Source organism: Gallinula chloropus (genome assembly GCF_964237585.1).
Source record: "Gallinula chloropus genome assembly, chromosome: 1".
NCBI lineage: Eukaryota > Metazoa > Chordata > Aves > Gruiformes > Rallidae > Gallinula > Gallinula chloropus.
Window position 1 is genome coordinate 2,131,941 of NC_140085.1, and position 19,219 is coordinate 2,151,159.

The following is a 19,219-nucleotide window of genomic DNA, read 5'->3' on the forward strand; positions in this document are numbered from 1 at the left end:
TAGCTATAGAGCAAGTATTCATCGGTTCAGTGGGTCATCCTGTGTGTCTGAGAGTTAAACTCAGCCTTAAATACTTTGTTGGAATTGAGTGCATGTTCTTGGGAGCTGCCACGGCCCATGTGTCTGCGAAATGCCTGGTGTGTGTTTTAATTACCAAGCCAGCAAACTCCCCTCCTTGAGGAGTTTATAATCCATGCAGTCACCAACAGGAGTGATGTGCTGTCATTACCTGGCGGTTCAGCCCCTTTCTTTCCATCTTCATATGCTCAAGTGCTCTCATTACATGAGAATTACTTAAGGACAAACACGAGAAATGTCATCCCCCAAGAGTCAGGCTCTTTGCTTCTGAACATCTGGTGTATCACCATTAGGGCATTTGGGGAGCTTTTCCCTAACGTGGAGAATCAGCAGCAGACGAGGCATTGCCCAGCCATGCGCCGTGAATAAGAAACCTGCTACTCAGCAAACCTGAGAAGGAGAGGTGTCACACCATCCTTAAGCTGCAATGAGGTCCAACAGCCCAAAGAGAGGGATCTCCTGGAGAGATACACAGTGGAGAGCTATGAGGATGATTAAAGGACTGGAGAATCTCTCCTGCGAGGATAGGCTGAAAGAACTGGGGCTGTTCAGCCTGGAGAGAAGAAGCCTGAGAGGGGATCTGATCAATGGTTCTCAAGAGCTGAAGGGTGGGACACAGGGGGACATGGGCAGCCTCTGCTCAGTGTCTGTGGGGACAGGAGAGGGGTGATGGGCTCAAGTTGGAGCACAGGAAGTTCCACACCAATCTGGGGAAGAATTCCCCAGTGAGGGTGAGGGAGCCCTGGGACAGGCTGCCTAGGGGGGTGTGGAGTCTCCTTCTCTGGAGATATTCCAGCCCCATCTGGACACCTCCTTGTGTGACCTGTCCTAGGGACCCTGCTTTGGCAGGGGGTTGGACCCAATGATCTCTGGAGGTCCCTTCCCACCCCTGAGATTCTGTGATTCTGTGACAGGGAAGGAAGAGCAGTGACTTCTGCATACGAACACGTTCACTCCTTCTGCCTCCCCTCTGCTCCTACCTCCAGCAATTCCTTCCTAGTTCCTGATTTCTTATCCAAAATCAAGACAAAAGTTCAATTTTCAGGAACATTATCATTTCAGAGCCTTACAGCTCATTTCCTTGTTTGTTCCCTCTCCTTCAGTTGTGCCAGCACAGCTGTTTGCAAAGCCCGCTGTGAACCAGACTGGGGAGCTGATCCTGCCAAAAAAGAGGAAAAAGCTGATGCAAAAAACCCAAACCAGAGCCATTCCCCTGAAGCTGGATCATTTTCCCTTCTCAAATTTACTGTGTCCCATCATGGTTCACTGCATGAAGAGGGAGAAGAGGAAGGAGGTGTTTGCTGAGGGTATATCCGAGCACCATCACAAATTCTCACTGAGCTTTCAGAGCTGGATGCTGCTTCTCTCCTATGTGATGGCCCACTGGAAAGAGCTGCTGATCTTCTGCTGTGCACTGACTACACATTTTGCACAGGAAAATAAACTAGTTTTCCAGATGAGGCAGAAAAAAGCACCAAGTGCTGCTCTACGGAGTGTTTCAGACCTGCACACTCCATGGTGGGGGAGTGTTGGGTCTGGTCACATCTGATTTCCATCAGGATGCCCAAAGATGGAAGCAACAAAGTCCTTCCAGCAGATGATTTAATGGAACCACTTCGGGTATAGTGACCCTGCAGAAGGGGATATGGCTGAAAGGATCCAGGTGACAGAAGACTGGCCAGAGCACCGTGCTCCTACAGATTATCCTGGGAATAAATGTATCATCTGCAGTCACTGGCAGTGAATTAAAAGGAGTTTTTAGCCCTTCAGACTTCATGAGAGAGACTTCAGCCAGAGACACCATGAAGATCTCCTCTCCAAATGAGCATCAGGCTCTGCAAAGTCGTCTGGTTTTGTGGCAAAGAAGAAATACCTGGGGGAGGTGGTCATGGCTCAGCAAGAAGCATGCAATTCCTGGCCTTGGGAATGCTTCCCTTCCCAAATGACAAACCTGGGACAGCAAGAGATGGCTTCTGAGTCCTGAGAGAACATGGGATTCAGAGCTGGGGTCCCCCCTCTCGGTGGTGAGATGATCTGAGAACCATTTTCAGGCTTCAAGACAAGGGTGTTGCCTTTCTGGTACATCTCAGCACCACGGGTCAGTGATGCAAAGACTGGCCCAACTCCTCTCTAAAACACTCGTGGATGTAAAGCTTAGATCTGAAGTTCAGCAGCCTCTTACCCTGGGGAACTGAGGAAGGGACAAGGAGAGCCTTTTGCTTCCTAGCACTGCCAGGAGATGGACACATGCATGAAACTGAAAACAGCCAATTTTTGACACAGACACTGTAAGCAAAAATGCTTGACCCACAGTGAACTGGGACCCATCTGTGATCTCCAGTCTTGGACATCAAGGTGAGCCATCTGGGAACACAGCATCTTCCATTGTTGTCTCCCTAAATATCCATAATGCTTCTGAGCCAGAGGAATTGAGACATTTTTCCAACACATGGTGGGGCTTGGAGTGGGGTACACTGATCTCCATCCAGTGTTGAGTGGACATCTTGACAGGTGACCTGAGTCTCATCACAGCTCTTATTTGACCAGCTCAACAAGCCCTTTGGTTTCCTCCTGCTCTGTTGTGACCAACCAGAGGAACTGCATGGTCAACTACTCAGTATTCCCCGTGCACTTCCAAGGAGGAGAAGTGATTAGGGTTTCCCCAGATCAGTCTCATGTCTTCCAAAACCCCCTCTTGTTTCTGCACCAAGGAGCTGGAAAGCTCCAGCAAAGGATGTGACCACGCTATGGCTTCCAGAAGCTCATGCAGGACTGGGGAAGCTGAAAGTTTGGGAAGTCTTGAGCAGGAAAGCTGTACATGTACTGTTTCACAGAGAGCAGTGAGAGGGAATAGCATCCACCCTCAGCAAGTGCCGATGATCCAAAGCTGGGAGGAGTGGGTGACACACAGGACATTGTGCTGCCATCCAGAGAGACCTGGCCAGGCTGCAGAGCTGGGCAGGGAGAAGCCAGATGAGGTTCAACAAAAGCAAGTGGAGAGTCTGGCACCTGGGAAGGAACAACGGCTGGAATCAGGACAGGCTGGGGGGAGCTGCTGGAGAGGAGCTCTGAGGAGAAGGACCTGGGGGTCCTGGTGGGTGACAGGGTGGCCATGAGCCAGCAGTGTGCCCTGGGGGCTGAGAGAGACAATGGGATCCTGGGGGGCATCAGGAGGAGTGTCGCCAGCAGGTCAAAGGAGGTGATCCTCCCCCTCTGCTCTGCCCTGGTCAGGCCCCACCTGGAGTGTTGTGTCCAGTTCTGGGCCCCTTGGTTTAAAAAGGACAGGGATCTCCTGGAGAGAGTCCAAAGAAGGGCCACGAAGATGATTAGGGGCCTGGAACATCTCCCCTGTGAGGAAAGGCTGAGTAAGTTGGGACTCTTCAGCCTTGAGAAGAGAAGATTAAGGGGGGGACCTAATTAAAGTTTATAATTATCTGAAGCAGGGGATGCAGGGGGAATTAGCCAGCCCCTTTTCAGTGGTCTGTGGGGATAGGACAAGGGGCAATGGCTGCAAGTTGGAGCACAGGGAGTTCCGCACCAACATGTGGAAGAACTTCTTCCCAGTGAGGGTGAGGGAGCCCTGGGACAGGCTGCCCAGGGAGGTGGTGGTGTCTTCATCTCTGGAGATATTCAAGACCCGTCTGGACACCTATCTGAGTGATATGTCCTAGGGAGCTGCATTGGCAGGGGGGTTGTACCGATGATCTCTTGAGGTCCCTTCCAACCCCTACAATTCTATGATTCTATGAAATCTCAAGTGTTGCTCTCTGAAATATCATGAAGGCATCAATTGGTGCTCTACTAAAACTCATACCTGCTGCAGATTTAACTGGAAATTTAACTACACGACTGGGTGATGTGTTCTAGTGCAGCTTTAATGAGTCTGTAGCAGGGCAGTTGTTTGGGATACACAGGGCAGCACCCAGCAGCACCTATCTAGTGAAGGACCATACTGGGAAACAGTCTCTGATCCCTCAAAGCACATGGGGGATGCAAAAGGAGGAGTTTTGGGGGGGGACACACACATCAAGCTGAGGAGGGGGGTTTAATCCTCTGTGGTTGGGATTTTTGGTTAATGCAGTGAAACCACTAATTACAGCTAATTAAACCTGCACTGAGATCAAAGCTCAGTGGAAACTACAGGGGGGAGAAGACAAGAGAGAAAATAAAGGAAAAGAAAATACAGATTTTGTTGTAACCAAGTCCTTAATTGAAAACTAAAGCAGTTTTGTTAATTAAAAGCAGCAAAAACAAGATGAGGGCATGCTCCACAGATACACAACATGAGTCCAGCATCACAATGGCAGGACAAGGGGGAATGGATTAAAGCTAAAGGAAAGAAGGTTTAGATTAGGGGGGAGTTTTTTACAGAGGGAGTGGTGAGGTGCTGGAACAGGCTGCCCAGAGAGGGGGTGGATGCCCCATCCCTGGGGGTGTTCAAGGCCAGGTTGGCTGGGGCCCTGGGCAACCTTGTGTAGCTCCAGGCCTGGAGGTTGGTGTCCCTGCCTGTGGTAGGGGGGTTGGAGCTCTGTGATCCTTGGGGTCCCTTCCAACCCAGACCAGTCTATGATTCTATGATGATTCTGTGATGAAGATAACATGTCTTTCCCTCACTGCCATCAATGAGAAGCTTTTCTTCTTGAGCCTATTCTACTTCTTCCTTCTCTATAGGGAAAGGTCTTCCTAAGACCCAGACTGCAATGCCTTGTTGAATTTCACCTTCCACAGCGCTGAGAACCTCAGGCTGTAAAGTGAAGGGAGAGGAGTTCCTCCAGACTAACACATTTACAGCTTTTATGAACAAGGAACAGTCTTTCCCTCCAACACAGAGACAAAAGGGGATGGCTCAGTGCCCAGAGTGTCTACATCAGGGCACCAAACCCACCCCATTGGTAGCTGACTGCAAAAGGAAGGGGTCCAAGCTGTAGGGCTGTCTAGCCTTGACAAGACATTACAGGATATATATGTGACACCCATCTGCTGTCCCTGACATGCAGAGAATAAACCATTTGATAGGTGTTGAAATTTCACCCTCAATCTTGACACCCATCAAGAGCAGTCAAACACCTGGGACAGTGTCAAAGATATTTTTCAATGGAAGTGGCTTAGGATGGGAATGGTTGGACTTGATGATCTCCAAAGGTCTTTTCCACCCTTGTGATTCTGTGAGATTCTGTGGCTGCTTTTCACCTGGGAACCAAAAATCCTCATGCCTAACCTGCAGGAGAAGTTATGAGTGAGGTCAACAAGGTCCCAGGAGTCAACAGCTGCTCCTGAACCATAGCAAGAACTCTGCTATTTCACTTGTGTCCACTGCTCCTCATGTCTGGGTCCACATATTTCCTGTGCCCAGTGATTATTAATATTTTATGGAAAATGAGCCATGGCCATGACTTGTTGCAGTTTGCCTCCTTTTCTCTGCAGCTGAGCTTCACGATGCTGAATTCATCACAGCATCACCCCAGCAGCTTTCTGTGAACATCAGCCCCCACAGGCAGGCTGCTCCTAACACAGGGGCAGAAAGATGTGGCTTTCAGGCAAGAAAACTTTGAAATAGCAGGAAAAAGTATTTCCAACAGCAGGGAGGGAAGAAAGAGCAGATCTGCAGCACACTGGAGCCTGGTTCGAACTCAGTTCTACCTGAAGCATCCTTTGTAGTGGTCTGCTCCATTTGGGTTTGACTCTCCTAAGTGCTGTGCAGGATACATGAGTTACAGTACCTAAGTCATCTACTGAACTGAATACCAAACTGAATGATTTTAAATGCCTCAAACTCTCTTCTGGCCTGATTGCAGCCCCAAGGGACAACATCTGAGATACCCCTTTTCATCCAGTTCTGTAAAGACAGGCAGTGGAGGAGCATCACAGGAGCACTGCAGAGGCATCTGAGAGAAGAAGAGCAGTTTGCCACTGAAGGAAGGAGGTACAGGTGAGGATCTGTTGGATCTGGGGTTCAACGTGCACAAATCAAGCATCAAGACTGGCCCTTGAAGGAAGCCTCCCTCAACCAGCTACATCCTCAGGCAGCCTGGGCACCCAGGCAGCAAACACAGCCTGCTGTTTCTGTAGTTATCAAGAATAAAACCAGAAAGAGAAATAACATTTGGTGTTGAAAACGACTTCCTTCAGAGCAGGGGGATGTCTTGAGGGATCTCTAACACACACTGGCTTCCCCTTCCCCCTGCAGCACCCAGTAGATGGCAGCAAGTTACTGCTTATCCTTCCTGTCTGGGACAGTCTTGTGCATTAGGCAAGAGGCACAAATCTCTCCTGACCCTCTATAATCAAACACCACCCCCCACACACCCCCCCCCTCCCTGCCTGCTAGTCGTAGTAGGAGAGGAGCCCTGAACACTGACCATCTGAACCAGAACTGCACTCTGAAATAAAGCACCTCCTGAAATCCTGCTGCTGTGGTTCAGACATTGTTCCTGGCAGCATTTTCTGTTTTTCCCATGCAAAAAATCAGAGCTGGACAGGACAACCCTGCCAACCCCTGGGGATGTCTGTGCTGAAAGCCATGGGCCTGTCTGCACTGGGCAACTGGAGCTCAAAGCCTGTCACTGACTGAGCTGCTCCTAAACCCAAAGGGTCTATATCCACTCTGCTGCTGGGATTCACTCAAACTTACAAGCAAAAAAGACAGTGCTTACCAGGTGCCAGAGCAGGGCTGAGGCAGATCTCTTGCTTCCCAAGCCAATGCTAGTCCCTGCCCATCACACTGAGTGGCCCCACGCAGACTTCATGGCACCTTGACCTTGGTACCCAACCCAGTGATGCAGCAGCTTGACCCTAGTTTAGAAGAGAGCTCCTGCTCCAGCTACATCCTCCTTCATCTATACTTTGTTATCCTTCCCAACTATATAAAGACAGGCTTTGGGTAAAGTGTGTGTTAATTGTAACTGCTTCCTGCAAATGCCTTGGCAGTTCTCACTTTGAAACCAGTACAAGGGCTGGTGCCCTCCTCTCCTGACTCTAAGCAGGATGCTGTATGACTGGAGGGAAGGTGTTCGCCCCAAGAATACAAGGATACAAGCAAGTACATGTACATCACAGCATCAGGGGTGTCACCAGGGGAGCACACACACAGAGGAACAAGGGCAGAGCAGCAGCTGCAGCTGTATTTTGCCAGGGAGCAGAAGCAAAGGTCATTCCCTTGTGTGAATGATAAAAATTCAAGTAGCCCTTCCATACCCACAGGTTTGATCACAGGCATCTGAACCACATTTCAAGGGCTTATTCATGGCTGACCTATTGTTCAATCATCTGGCATGCTGATGGGCTTCTCCCCAGCCTTTCTCACTGGGGACTTCTCCAGAGCTGCCAGGATCCACTGGCAGTGACAATGTAGGTGTCACATCTATTACAAAGACACACTCAGGGCCATGGTGATGTCTTCAGCATCAGGAAAAGATTCCTGGTCCCTGTGGGATGGATGGCCACAGCAACTACTAACTTGAAGGGTAGCAGCAAGAGAACCTCTGCTCTAACTCTTAGGTGTACAGACACCTCTGGTTCACAGCTCTGCAAACCATTTAAGGGATGAAGGACGCCTTCAGATCCCATAACGACGAGCAGCACCGCTCAAAACCCTTTCTCTCAGAGGTCAAAATGACACTGTGTTGTATGAAATGTTCACATTTCATCACCAGTCTCTCCCTTCCCCTTGCAGCCACCTCAATTAACTTTTAAGAATAGGGCAATTTTATCACTGCTGCATGTCTCAGAAAGTTGGCTTCTTTCTTTCCCCTCCCCCCAATAAAAAGAGTTGAGTGATATTTTATTTAAGGATAAGTCTGAAGTAGAGACCTAACCCCTTTTTTTAACTACCTCTGATGAAACCTCTGCATAAGAGGGACAGTAGGAAAGAAGGGGAAAGACCCAAACTAGAATCCGAATTTGAAGCTGAAATTTATCCCTCTAAGGCTATAAATCTAATTCTGGGTCTAAAACTTGCAAAATTTGGAAATATTTGGAACTCATGCTCAGTGCTGGACTTTGCACTACATGCCCAGGTATTATACTGGGAAGAAAATACTGCTTTTTCTTTAATATAGTAGTGGATGCCCTAACAAGTGACTGCATTTCTGCTGACCTAGATACTACACATGTATATAAAGGAGAAACCTATTAATATTTTCAGGGAATTCAGAAAAATGCTCCAAGTCCTTTTGTGACACTTCAGCAGTCAGAACCAGCTTATTTTTACCCTTTCTCCTGTCAGTGGAGAAGCTCCTTGCAATACTTGGCAATTTATTTTTTGGGTTGTTTTTTTTTTTTCCTCAATGGAAACGTGCTCCAGCTCTGCTTTGTGATGCTCTGCAGAGAGTTTCTCTACCCTGCTCTGCCTTGAACTGAGAATCTCAAAGCAAAACTCATTTGAAACAAATTTTCCCCCTGCCATGATCCTACTCCCAAAGCAGCAAATCCTGCTGTTGTCACCTGCAGCTTACAGAGCTTGGGAAAAATGTGGTTTAAACAGCAAGAGCCTCACCAGAACCAGTGAGTGTTTACAGAATTCTAGGGGTTGGAAGGGACCTCCAGAGATCATCAAGTCCAACCCACCTGCCAAAGCAGGGTCCCTAGGACAGGTCACACAGGTCGGTGTCCAGATGGGGCTGGAATATCTCCAGAGAAGGAGACTCCACACCCCCCTGGGCAGCCTGTCCCAGGGCTCTGTCATATGTTACACACATTAAGATTTTGCTGAGAATTGGCCACATGATTTTGGCTTCACAGGAGAAAGACCTTCCCCCCCTTCTTGCTTCTCTTGTTGGGGTTTCTACAGGTTTAGGCACTAACAAATTGAAGAATGGGGGGGCACCCAGTGCTCTCTGGGGCCCATAAAAAGCTTTGAATAATCTATGAAAGGTGAAAAATAAAAATCAAAAGCATCACAGAGGAATATCTTGAAAGTGTTTTGGCCCTTTCACAAATGGTCTGGTCTTTCCTATAAACTTGAGCACATAGAATCATAGAATGTGTTAGGTTGGAAAGGACCTTCCAAGGCCATCTAGTCCCACCCTGCAGTGAGCAGGGACATCTTCACCAGATCAGGCTGCTCAGAACCCCATCAAGCCTGACCCTGAATGTCTCCAGCGATGGGGCCTCCACCACCTCTCTGGGCAACCTGGGCCAGTGATCTACCATCCTCCTACTGAAGAACTCTTTCCTAACACACAACTAAATCTCCCCTTTTCTAGATTAAGCCATCACCCCTTGTCCTGTTGCTACCCTCAGCAAGTATGCCAATGATACAAAGCTGGGAGGAGTGGGTGACACACAGGACACTGTGCTGCCATCCAGAGAGACCTGGCCAGGCTGCAGAGCTGGGCAGGGAGAAACCAGATGAGGTTCAACAAGAGCAAGTGGAGAGTCTGGCACCTGGGAAGGAATAAGGGCTGGAATCAGGACAGGCTGGGGGGAGCTGCTGGAGAGGAGCTCTGAGGAGAAGGACCTGGGGGTGCTGGTGGGTGACAGGGTGGCCATGAGCCAGCAGTGTGCCCTGGGGGCTGAGAGAGACAATGGGATCCTGGGGGGCATCAGGAGGAGTGTGGGCAGCAGGTGACAGGAGGGGATCCTCCCCCTCTGCTCTGCCCTGGTCAGGCCCCACCTGGAGTGTTGTGTCCAGTGCTGGGCTCCCTGGGATAAAAAGGTCAGGGATCTCCTGGAGAGAGTCCAGAGAAGGGCTACGAAGATGATTAAGGGCCTGGAGCATCTCCCCTATGAGGATAGGCTGAGTAAGTTGGGACTGTTCAGCCTTGAGAAGAGAAGACTAAGGGGGGACCTAATTAAAGTTTATAATTATCTGAAGCAGGGGATGCAGGGGGAATCAGCCAGCCCCTTTTCAGTGGTCTGTGAGGACAGGACAAGGGGCAACGGCTGCAAGTTGGAGCACAGGAAGTTCCACACCAATCTGGGGAAGAACTTTTCCCCAGTGAGGGTGAGGGAGCCCTGGGACAGGCTGCCCAGGGGGTGTGGAGTCTCCTTCTCTGGAGAGATTCCAGCCCCATCTGGACACTGACCTGTGTGACCTGTCCTAGGGAGCTGCTTTGGCAGGGGGTTGGACCTGATGATCTCTCGAGGTCCCTTCCAACCCCTACAATTCTATGATTCGTGCCCTTGTGAACCTCAGGCTCTAAATGAATTCACTTTCAGAACAGGACCTCAAAGGAGTCTTCCCAGAATTAAAACTCAATGCGTGAAGAGTGATCATATGAAGAGTGATGCACCGATTGCTACCTATGGCTGTTTGCCTCTTGAACCCTGAGTGTCTCACTCTCACAGGCAAAGAGATATCAAGAGGACAAAGGGGCAACAGCGACAGCAAACCGGCTGTCCAGGGGAGGCATGAGCCAGTTGGCTTCAGATGAGGCTTAGATCCAGCCTGGAGAGCAGAGAGCTCTGTAAACACCTGAGAAAATCTGGTGTGAAATAACCTCCACACACTATAAAACCTGTTACATCTTTCCCTGACCAAAGCATTCCACAGCTTCTAATCAAGTTCCTTAAAGAAATCAGAGTAAATGTTCATTCATTTTGCACAAGTGTATATCCAAGACCAGAGATGGGACAGTGAGTCCTAATCATAAAATCACAGAATCATTGAACAAGGGACCTTGAAAGCTCATCCAGTCCAACCCCCTGCCAGAGCAGGATCACCCAGACTAAATCACACAGGAATGCATCCAAGCCTGTTGGGTTAATTGGGTTAGTCCCACTAAGTTGGGCTGGTCCCACTTCAGAAGTTTTGTCTCCCATTCAATAAAGATCACCCAGGTCCCTGGAGAAGTGAAGACAGGAGGGAATTTACCCCAGGTACCAGGAGGTGCAGGGAGGGGAAGGAAAAGCAGGTATTTCTCCATCAGCTCTGCCACAGCTCCCATGCACAAAATCATTTCTTATCTTTAAAAAGGCAAAACTGACAGTTATCTAGTGCACAAAGCATTTACAGATTCCTATATGAGCTGTATCACAGGAGTACAAATCACTTTTATCCTACATTGATGTTGTTTTATGCTTTCTGGGAGTGAACTGTTATATTTATTTTATACTTTGAATAGACCTCGGTAAGTGGAGTCCCTGGGGTAACATGAGAACTTGCTTGGGTAATTGTAAATTCAGGTGAGCAGGGCAGGGTTTGGATGCACAAGGCACCTTGTTTATGTAAAAGGAGAACCTGGGTAATAAGCATTCAGGAGTCATCTGAAGAACAAAAGAATAAAACATACTCTCTAGATCACAGAAATCTGCCCCAAAAGAAAGAGGGAAGCGATGCAGTCATGAAAGCTAAAAAGAGATGTTGTTGAATTTATATTGTGGGAAGAAATCTGTATCACAGGTACCACAAAGCTGCTGATGCTGCTGTGCAGAAAGCCCAGGCATCTCTTCCAAGCTCTGATGGCTCCTGGCAGCCCCAGCAGGGCGGGAAAAATATCTATTTGTCCTGTAACTCATACATGAAGATGACTGGTCTGTGTTGTGAAAACTGCTGGTCTGGCATAGAATCATAGAATCCTGGAATCTCCTGAGTTGGAAGGGACCCCTAAGGACCATCCAGTCCCACTCCTGGCTCCACACAGCCCCAGCCCAGTCAGAGGTGGCACTGAGGGCATCGGCCAGGCGCTTCTTGCCTTCAGCCCAGCTCGGGGCTGGGACCCCTTCCCTGGGGAGCCTGTGTCAGTGCCCGACCCCCCTCTCAGCACAGAACCTCTTCCTAACAGCCAACCTGACCCTCCCCTGGGGCAGCTTCACGCCGGCCCCTCGGGTTCCAGCCCTGGGCCCCAGAGAGAGGAGAGAGATCGGCGCTGCCCCTGCGCTCCCCTGGGCAGGAAGCCACAGACCCCAGGAGGTCTCCCCTCAGCCTCCTCTTCTCCAGGCTGGACAACCCCAGGGCCTTCAGCCTCTCCTTGGGAGACTTCCCCTCCAGCCCCTTCCCCATCCTGGCTGCCTCCTCTGGACACTCTCCAAGAGTTTCCTGTCCCTCTTGTCCTGTGACGCCCAAACCTGCCCCCAGGACTGGAGGTGAAGCTGTGCCAGAGCAGTACAAAGCAAAATCATGTGGGGTGGACATATTCACTTCTCTTCCTTCCCTTCAAACTCCATGTCAAATCATGGAGTACCATGAGTCAGAGCTCCATGGCCATTCAACCCTTCCTGCAGAGGCCTCTCCAGAAAGCAGCCAGCCATGCCCTGGAAGCCTCCAGCAGTGCTTGGTCAGCATTTCATTATATGGGTACCAGTTGCTGTCAGCACATGCTCAAGTTCTGTTCTCCCTGCCAAAAAACTGGGCTAAATTATTTAACATTTCAACAGATGAGAGAAAAAAAAAAAAAGTCATTTAAAGAAGGGAAGATTGAATTTGGGAACTCTGTTCCTTGGAGAGTTAGTAATGGATCTTTCTCCCCCTCCTCCAGGCCTCAGCATTCATAACTTCTCCATGTCAATGCTATTATACAGAAACTAATTCAATAATGAGATCATTCCCCATATGAGAGCCCAAGTAAATGAGGCACTCAGTCATACCCACTCTCCCTCAGATGAGGGAGTCATGCTTCTCTCATAATTCAGTCTCCAAGAGTGATGGCCAAATGATGACACCGACTATTTCCAGTGTTTGTGGTGGGTCATAGCTGAGTGTAACACAGAACTCTGTCATTTGAGCTACATGCCTTAATTTGCAAGTTCCAGGCTCTTCCTTTGGCTGTTTTTTGGCCTGTGCTGCCTGTTGCTGGACGAGGTGCTGCCACAGATGATCAACCAATACAGCTACTGGTGGTCAGCACTGTAGAGCCATGTGCACACGCCCTTTAGTGGCTGCTTATTCCTCAGTGAATAAAGCAACAAGACTGGTGAGAAACTTGCAGGAGATCTATCATGTCCATTTTTGGTTTTACCTTGCTATCACTACCACTTCAAGAACTTGAATGGAAACAGCAACTGGCATCCCTGAGGTTCACACATAACTCTTCCTGTGAGTTGAAAAAAGTCTAAGCCTTCAGCAAAGCCAAGGATTACGTACCTGGGCTGGGTTTGATGGGGCCTTGAGCATCCTGATCTAGTGAGAAGTATCACTGGCCATGGCAGGGGTTTTTGTTTTAGGAGAACCACAACAACAAGAAGTCCCAAGCACAGACACTTTGGTGAAACCTTCACTTTGCACTCACACTGAGCTCAAGAGATCCACATTGCTCAACAAAGGGGAAAGTGAATATTAGAATTAAGACATCTATAGGTTTAACTTTGAAGGATGGAGAGGGACTAGGCACAAGAGCAGGGTGGGACAGGACACGGGGGAATGGCCTGAAGCTGAAGGAGGGGAGATTGAGATTAGATTTTAGGAAGAAATCCTTCCCCTGGCACAAGGTGCCCAGAGAAGCTGGTGCTGCCCCTGGATCCCTGGCAGGGTTCAAGGCTGGGTTGGACGGGGCTTTGGGCACTCTGGTCTGGTGGAAGTTGTCTCTGCCCATGGCAGTGAGTGGAATTGGATGGGCTTTGAGGTGTCTTCCCACCCAAACCAGTCTGGGATTCCATCACACTCTATGAACTCAATATCCATCCAGCTGCACACATGAGTGTTGAAACTTTTAGAAGGAGCTACCTCTCTACGTGTGGACATCCAAATAGTAACAAACACAATGCAGGGCGCTCTGCTCACCTTGCAAAGTCCAGGTCAGCTTCACGTGACATGGTGATGTTTGTCAGGTTTTGCTGGAGGATGAAGATGTTCCTACACATTTTCTTGATGCCAGATTCGCTGATGCGCTTGAAGTAGTGGGCACCGTTGATCAGGATGCAGGAAATGAGGTGGCCCAACCCTGCAAGGAAAAACCAACCAATAAAATCACAGGAGGAAGACATTTACTGACAATAATTACAGTCACAGAATCACAAGGTTGGAAAAGACCTTTAAGATCATCGAGTCCAACCGTGTCCATCCTGTGCTAAACCAGATCCCTGAGCACCTCATCTACCCATCTGTTAAACACATCCAGGGGTGGTGGCTCAGCCCCTCCCTGGGCAGCCTGTTCCAGGCCCCAATTCATTACAAACCCCATGGATACCAGTGCACATGAACCAGAACAGGAGGTGCACTCAATTGTACATGGGAACAGCCTTCAATATCTTCTCAGTGCACTTTAGGTAGACTTCCCTCAAGGTCTCCTTCCATAGTAAAAATACAAAAAAATGCCTTTAAACACTATAAAACCTTGAAATTCCATTATTATAGAGGTATTTCCAGAGCACTTCCAGATTTATAATCAGGAGTTGTATAATGTCCCTTACAGTCCCTCTCTCTGTCTGGGCAGAGCAATGGACCAGTACTGATCCTACAAAACGACAGGGTTTTAATCTGTTACCAGGGGTGCTATTTTTTCCTGGTAAACTCCCATTTCTTCCCATTTCAGAAGAGCAGAAATGAGCTGCATTTCAATGCACTTGATGTGCAACCTCTCTCTGATCAGTCTTGAACTATTTCTTGTGGCTGAATGATGCCTCCATCTTTCCTCTTCTGTTGAAGGACATGACCAGCTGCTGAAAGTCACAGTCACAGCCCAGAATTATGCATCCTATCATGGTGCATTCCAAATAGGAAAAAAAAAAGGAGAAAAGCCTAATTATTGACTCAATACACAGTCTGTACAGGTCTGAATTAAGAAAATATGTTCATGTATAGGCAACCACCACAGGGTATGTGTAATTCCCCAAAGAGGGTTTAAGAGGTGTCTACATTTCATGAAGACCGTGTGTGAACTTTATGGGGTAGTGAGAAGTGAAAGGTCCCCAGGGCTCTGTGTGGAGCCATTTCACTCTCCTCAAACAAACACAGTAGACCCAAATACTGTGTCCAATTTGGGGCTCCTCAGCATCAGAAGGACATGGAGGTCCTGGAGTGAGTCCAGAGAAGGGCAACCAGGCTGGGGAAGGGGCTGGAGGGCAAATCCTCTGAAGAGCAGCTGAGGGAGCTGGGGGTGTTGAGCCTGGAGAAGAGGAGGGTGCAGAGAGGTGGGCGATGGTCTCTCCAGCCAGGGGACAGGAGATGGGACAAGGGGTAATGGGCTCAAGCTGCCCCAGGGCAGGGTCAGCTCAGCTGGGAGGGCAAAGTTCTTCCCTGGCAGAGTTGTGGGGCTGTGGCACAGGCTGCCCAGGGAGGGGGCTGAGTCCCCAGCCCTGGGGGTGTTTAACAGAGGGGAGATGAGGTGCTCAGGGATCTGGTTTAGCACAGGACAGGGACGGTTGGACTCGAAGGTCTTTTCCAACGTTGTGATTCTGTGATTCTGTGGCTGTAAGAAGCTCTACAAGGTGCTGGTGATCACTTGATTCACCACGGATTCACCCAGTGTAGAAAAGAGCTGATTAAAAAATGCTCCATCAGTAGCTACATAGGTATGGGGGTAAATTATGCCTTCTTTAGGACCAGTAAGCAGTGGCCAAAACAACACTAGCTAGGCTTAGAAAGCCTTCATCCCTGCTGAGATATTATATTGTGCCATGGGAACATCTCCAGTCCTCCCCTTGTCATGACCTTGAACAACCACCACCTAAAACAACACATATCCTGACATGCAGGCAAGAGAACTGTGTGTCAGCACCGCAAATAAATACAGGGGAGATGAACCAAGACATGATTTATATTCTCCAAGGTAATCACGACAGATGAGACATCAGAAGAGCTAATGTTCTCTAAATTTAATTTTAGAAATGGAATGGTTACACTTTGGGTAAGAACTGCTCCATAAGAGAGCTGAGCTTTACCATGGTGCTGGAACAGGCTGCCCAGAGAGGGGGTGGGTGCCCCATCCCTGAGGGTGTTCAAGGCCAGGTTGGATGGGGCCCTGGGCAACCTTGTGTAGCTCCAGGCCTGGAGGTTGGTGTCCCTGCCTGTGGCAGGGGGGTTGGAGCTCTGTGATCCTTGGGGTCCCTTCCAACCCAGAGCTATGAGAATTCTATGAGAATGACAAAACATTTTGCAGAAACAAACTCCTGTGGTAAGTGCCTGACCTTCAAAGATGTACTGGAACTTGTGCTGCTGGAGACTTGCACTCATGGCTTCCTCAATAGCACTGATGTCCTTATTGAGCCGGACGACGAGGGGGTCATAGTCCATGCTCTCCACGTTGGCGACGATGGCATAGTTCCCTTGTTTGGCCAGTGGGATCAGGTAGTGGAAGCAATGAACCCTGTGAGACAGGAGAGAGATGGTACAATGCAACAACCCCAACATTAAAATATCGATGGATATCACAGAATCACAGGTCTCCCCTCAGCCTCCTCTTCTCCAGGCTCAACACCCCCAGCTCCCGCAGCTGCTCCTCAGAGGATTTGCCCTCCAGCCCCTTCCCCAGCCTGGTTGCCCTTCTCTGCACTCGCTCCAGGACCCCCATGTCCTTCTGGTGCTGAGGAGCCCAGAACTGGACCCAGCACTCCAGCTGCAGCCTCCCCAGTGCCCAGCCCAGGGGCACAATCCCCTCCCCAGTCCTACTGGCCACACTATTCCTGACACAAGCCAGGATGCCATTGGCTTTCCTGGCCACACTGCTGGCTCATATTCAGCCTGCAGTCAACCAACACCCCCAGGTCCTTCTCTGCCTGACAGCTCTCCAGCCAGTCTCCCCCAAGCCTGTAGTGCTGCAAAGTGCTGCTGCTGTCTTAATTTCCTTCCAGTGTTCAAGCGAGTAAAAAATAGTAATTTTAAGAAATGAATGGTTATGTCTCATTTGAAAACCTCATTCTCTTGACACATCGTTGTCCCATCTTGAGATGTGAATACAAAGGACCCTTCATTAGCTGATCTGACCTACATCATCCCAGTAAAGTAGCCACATGCCTTTACACCAGGTTCTCCAGCCACACATGCTGGTTCAGCAGAACTTCCATACTGATGCTCAAGTAAGAACTGCTTCTACATACCATGAAGACCCAGTAACACTTATAACTGGCAGAAGGAGTGAGTCAGGGGACACGAAACAATAATTGGCAGGCCAAGATTGTGCCTATTCCTAAGCATTTAACACTACTTCAACTTCATAGAATCATAGAATTATAGGGGTTGACCCTTGAGAGATCATCGGGTCCAACCCCCCTGCCAAAGCAGCTCCCCAGCTCATATTGCACAGGTCGGTGTCCAGATGGGTCTGGAATATCTCCAGAGATGGAGACTCCACAACCTCCCTGGGCAGCCTATTCCAGTGCTCTGTCACTCTTCTGTTCACCTGTGTGGTAGGGTTGTGGGCAACATGCCCAACCATCATCCCTTCCCTGAAGGAGAAATTCTGTGCATTCAAATACTGTGTCAGGGTTCTGCAAAAAAATGTAATTAAGTTCTCTTGACCCTATAAGGAAAATGTAATGTCCAGCAAGGTGACAGCAAAACTACTTCACATCCACATCACACAACAAGGACACGAGGTTGGTTGAGTTCTTCTGTATTTCATTTGTCAGGGAAACACAGTGAAATCACAGGCTGGGTGAAATATCATAGAATCACAGAATCATAGAATGGTCTGGGTTGGAAGGGACCCCAAGGATCACACAGTTCCAACCAGCCAACACTGGCCAGGTGCCAACCTGCATCTGAAGGAACAGTGGCCCTAAAGGAAGAGAAAGATGAGGGGATAACTGTGTCCTCTCAAATCAGCTTTGCTCTTTGCTGGTGCTTTCTTAGACTGCACCTGCACCACCAAGATACCAGATAAACTCCCAGGCTTCTTACAAATGTGCTCTGAGTGCCTGCCTAAAGCACAGAGTTTGGATGGGGCCCTGGGCAACCTTGTGTAGCTCCAGGCCTGGAGGTTGGTGTCCCTGCCTGTGGCAGGGGGGTTGTTACTCTATGATCGTTGGGGTCCCTTCCAACCCAGACCAGTCTATGATTCTGTGAAGGAACACTCATTGTGCTGTGCACCTTGGAAATGGCACAGATCTGAGGAGCTGGCGTAGGAACTGCAGAGAAACCCATCAGGAACAGCCATCAGAGGGACTGGGATGTTTCTCTGTTATTGCAGGTAGCTGCAAATGCAGAGTGATGGATATAGGGAAGCTCCCACATTGCTGGGTGTTGTCCTTGTTGTTAAGCATCAATCTCCTCCATGAATGACTAACATACCTTGTTATACTTATGGCATCAAACTGGGGTACTATTCCAAGCACTAGAGGAGGTGGGCAATGGTTTGCTCCAAAATCACAGCAAAATTTTGTCTTGAATTACATTTGCACCTACTTCTTCCTACCCAAGTGTGATGGAAAGCCACAGAGGACTGAGGCCAGGAACCTGTTCAGGCTGGTGCCCATAGAATCACAGACTGGTTTGGGTTGGAAAGGACCTCAAAGCCCATCCAGTTCAACACATTGCCATGGGCAGGGACACTCCTCACTAGCCCAGGGAGCCCAAAGCCCCATCCAACCTGGCCTTGAACCCTGCCACGGATCCAGGGGCAGCCCCAGCTTCTTTGAGCACCTTGTGCCACGGACTCCCCACCACCCCAGGGAAGAATTTCTTCCTAATATCTAATCTAAATCTCCCCTCCTTCAGTTTACAGCCACCAACCCTTGTCCTACTGAAGGGCACCATGAGTCAGGGTGAGCTCAGGCATCCCCTTGCATTACAAGGCAGCCAGAAAGCTGCTCCATTTCCATACCTTAACAACCTTTTCCTCGATTCCTTCAAACCCCAGCTCATCCCTGATGCCTGCAATCAAGCAGCCAGCAGATGATAGATAGCAGTTTGAAGGGCCACTGACAATAACTAATGTATATATATTTTTAAAGCCTACATACTGACTTCACCAGAACTCTGCCAATGTACACAAGGACACAATATGGCTCAGGATACATCACGGCTGAGCAGACTGATGGTCCAGCAAGTCTCATTGCCCATCTTTGACATCCTTTTATAATTTGATGCTTCAGAGAAAAGGGAAGCAATGAAAATACACCTGGCCAATACGATGCATAAGGGAAAAATGTCTTCCCAGCTCCAGAATGGACAGCTGGCAGCCTGAAGAAAGGCATTAGCTGCCTTTGATCTTTGCATGTGAAGTCAGAGACATCATAAAATTATCCATCCCTTTAAAAAAATCCAGCTGGTTTCCCACTTTCTGATACTATTTGACAAAGTAGTACGAAAAGCTCCAAAGCACAGTGC

At 49.0% G+C, this 19,219-nt stretch overlaps 1 protein-coding gene across 1 annotated transcript in view; it reads right to left on the bottom strand.

The window, feature by feature from the left end:
* The window catches only part of EXOC4 (exocyst complex component 4), a gene marked incomplete at its 5' end in the record, with an annotated part of 481,981 nt that overhangs the window by 26,263 nt on the left and 436,499 nt on the right, over nucleotides 1–19,219 (bottom strand). Inside the window, 2 exons of the mRNA XM_084273112.1 lie at nucleotides 13,736–13,895; nucleotides 16,081–16,259. Coding sequence (XP_084129238.1) covers nucleotides 13,736–13,895; nucleotides 16,081–16,259 — 339 coding nt within the window. The remainder of the gene's footprint in view (nucleotides 1–13,735; nucleotides 13,896–16,080; nucleotides 16,260–19,219) is intronic.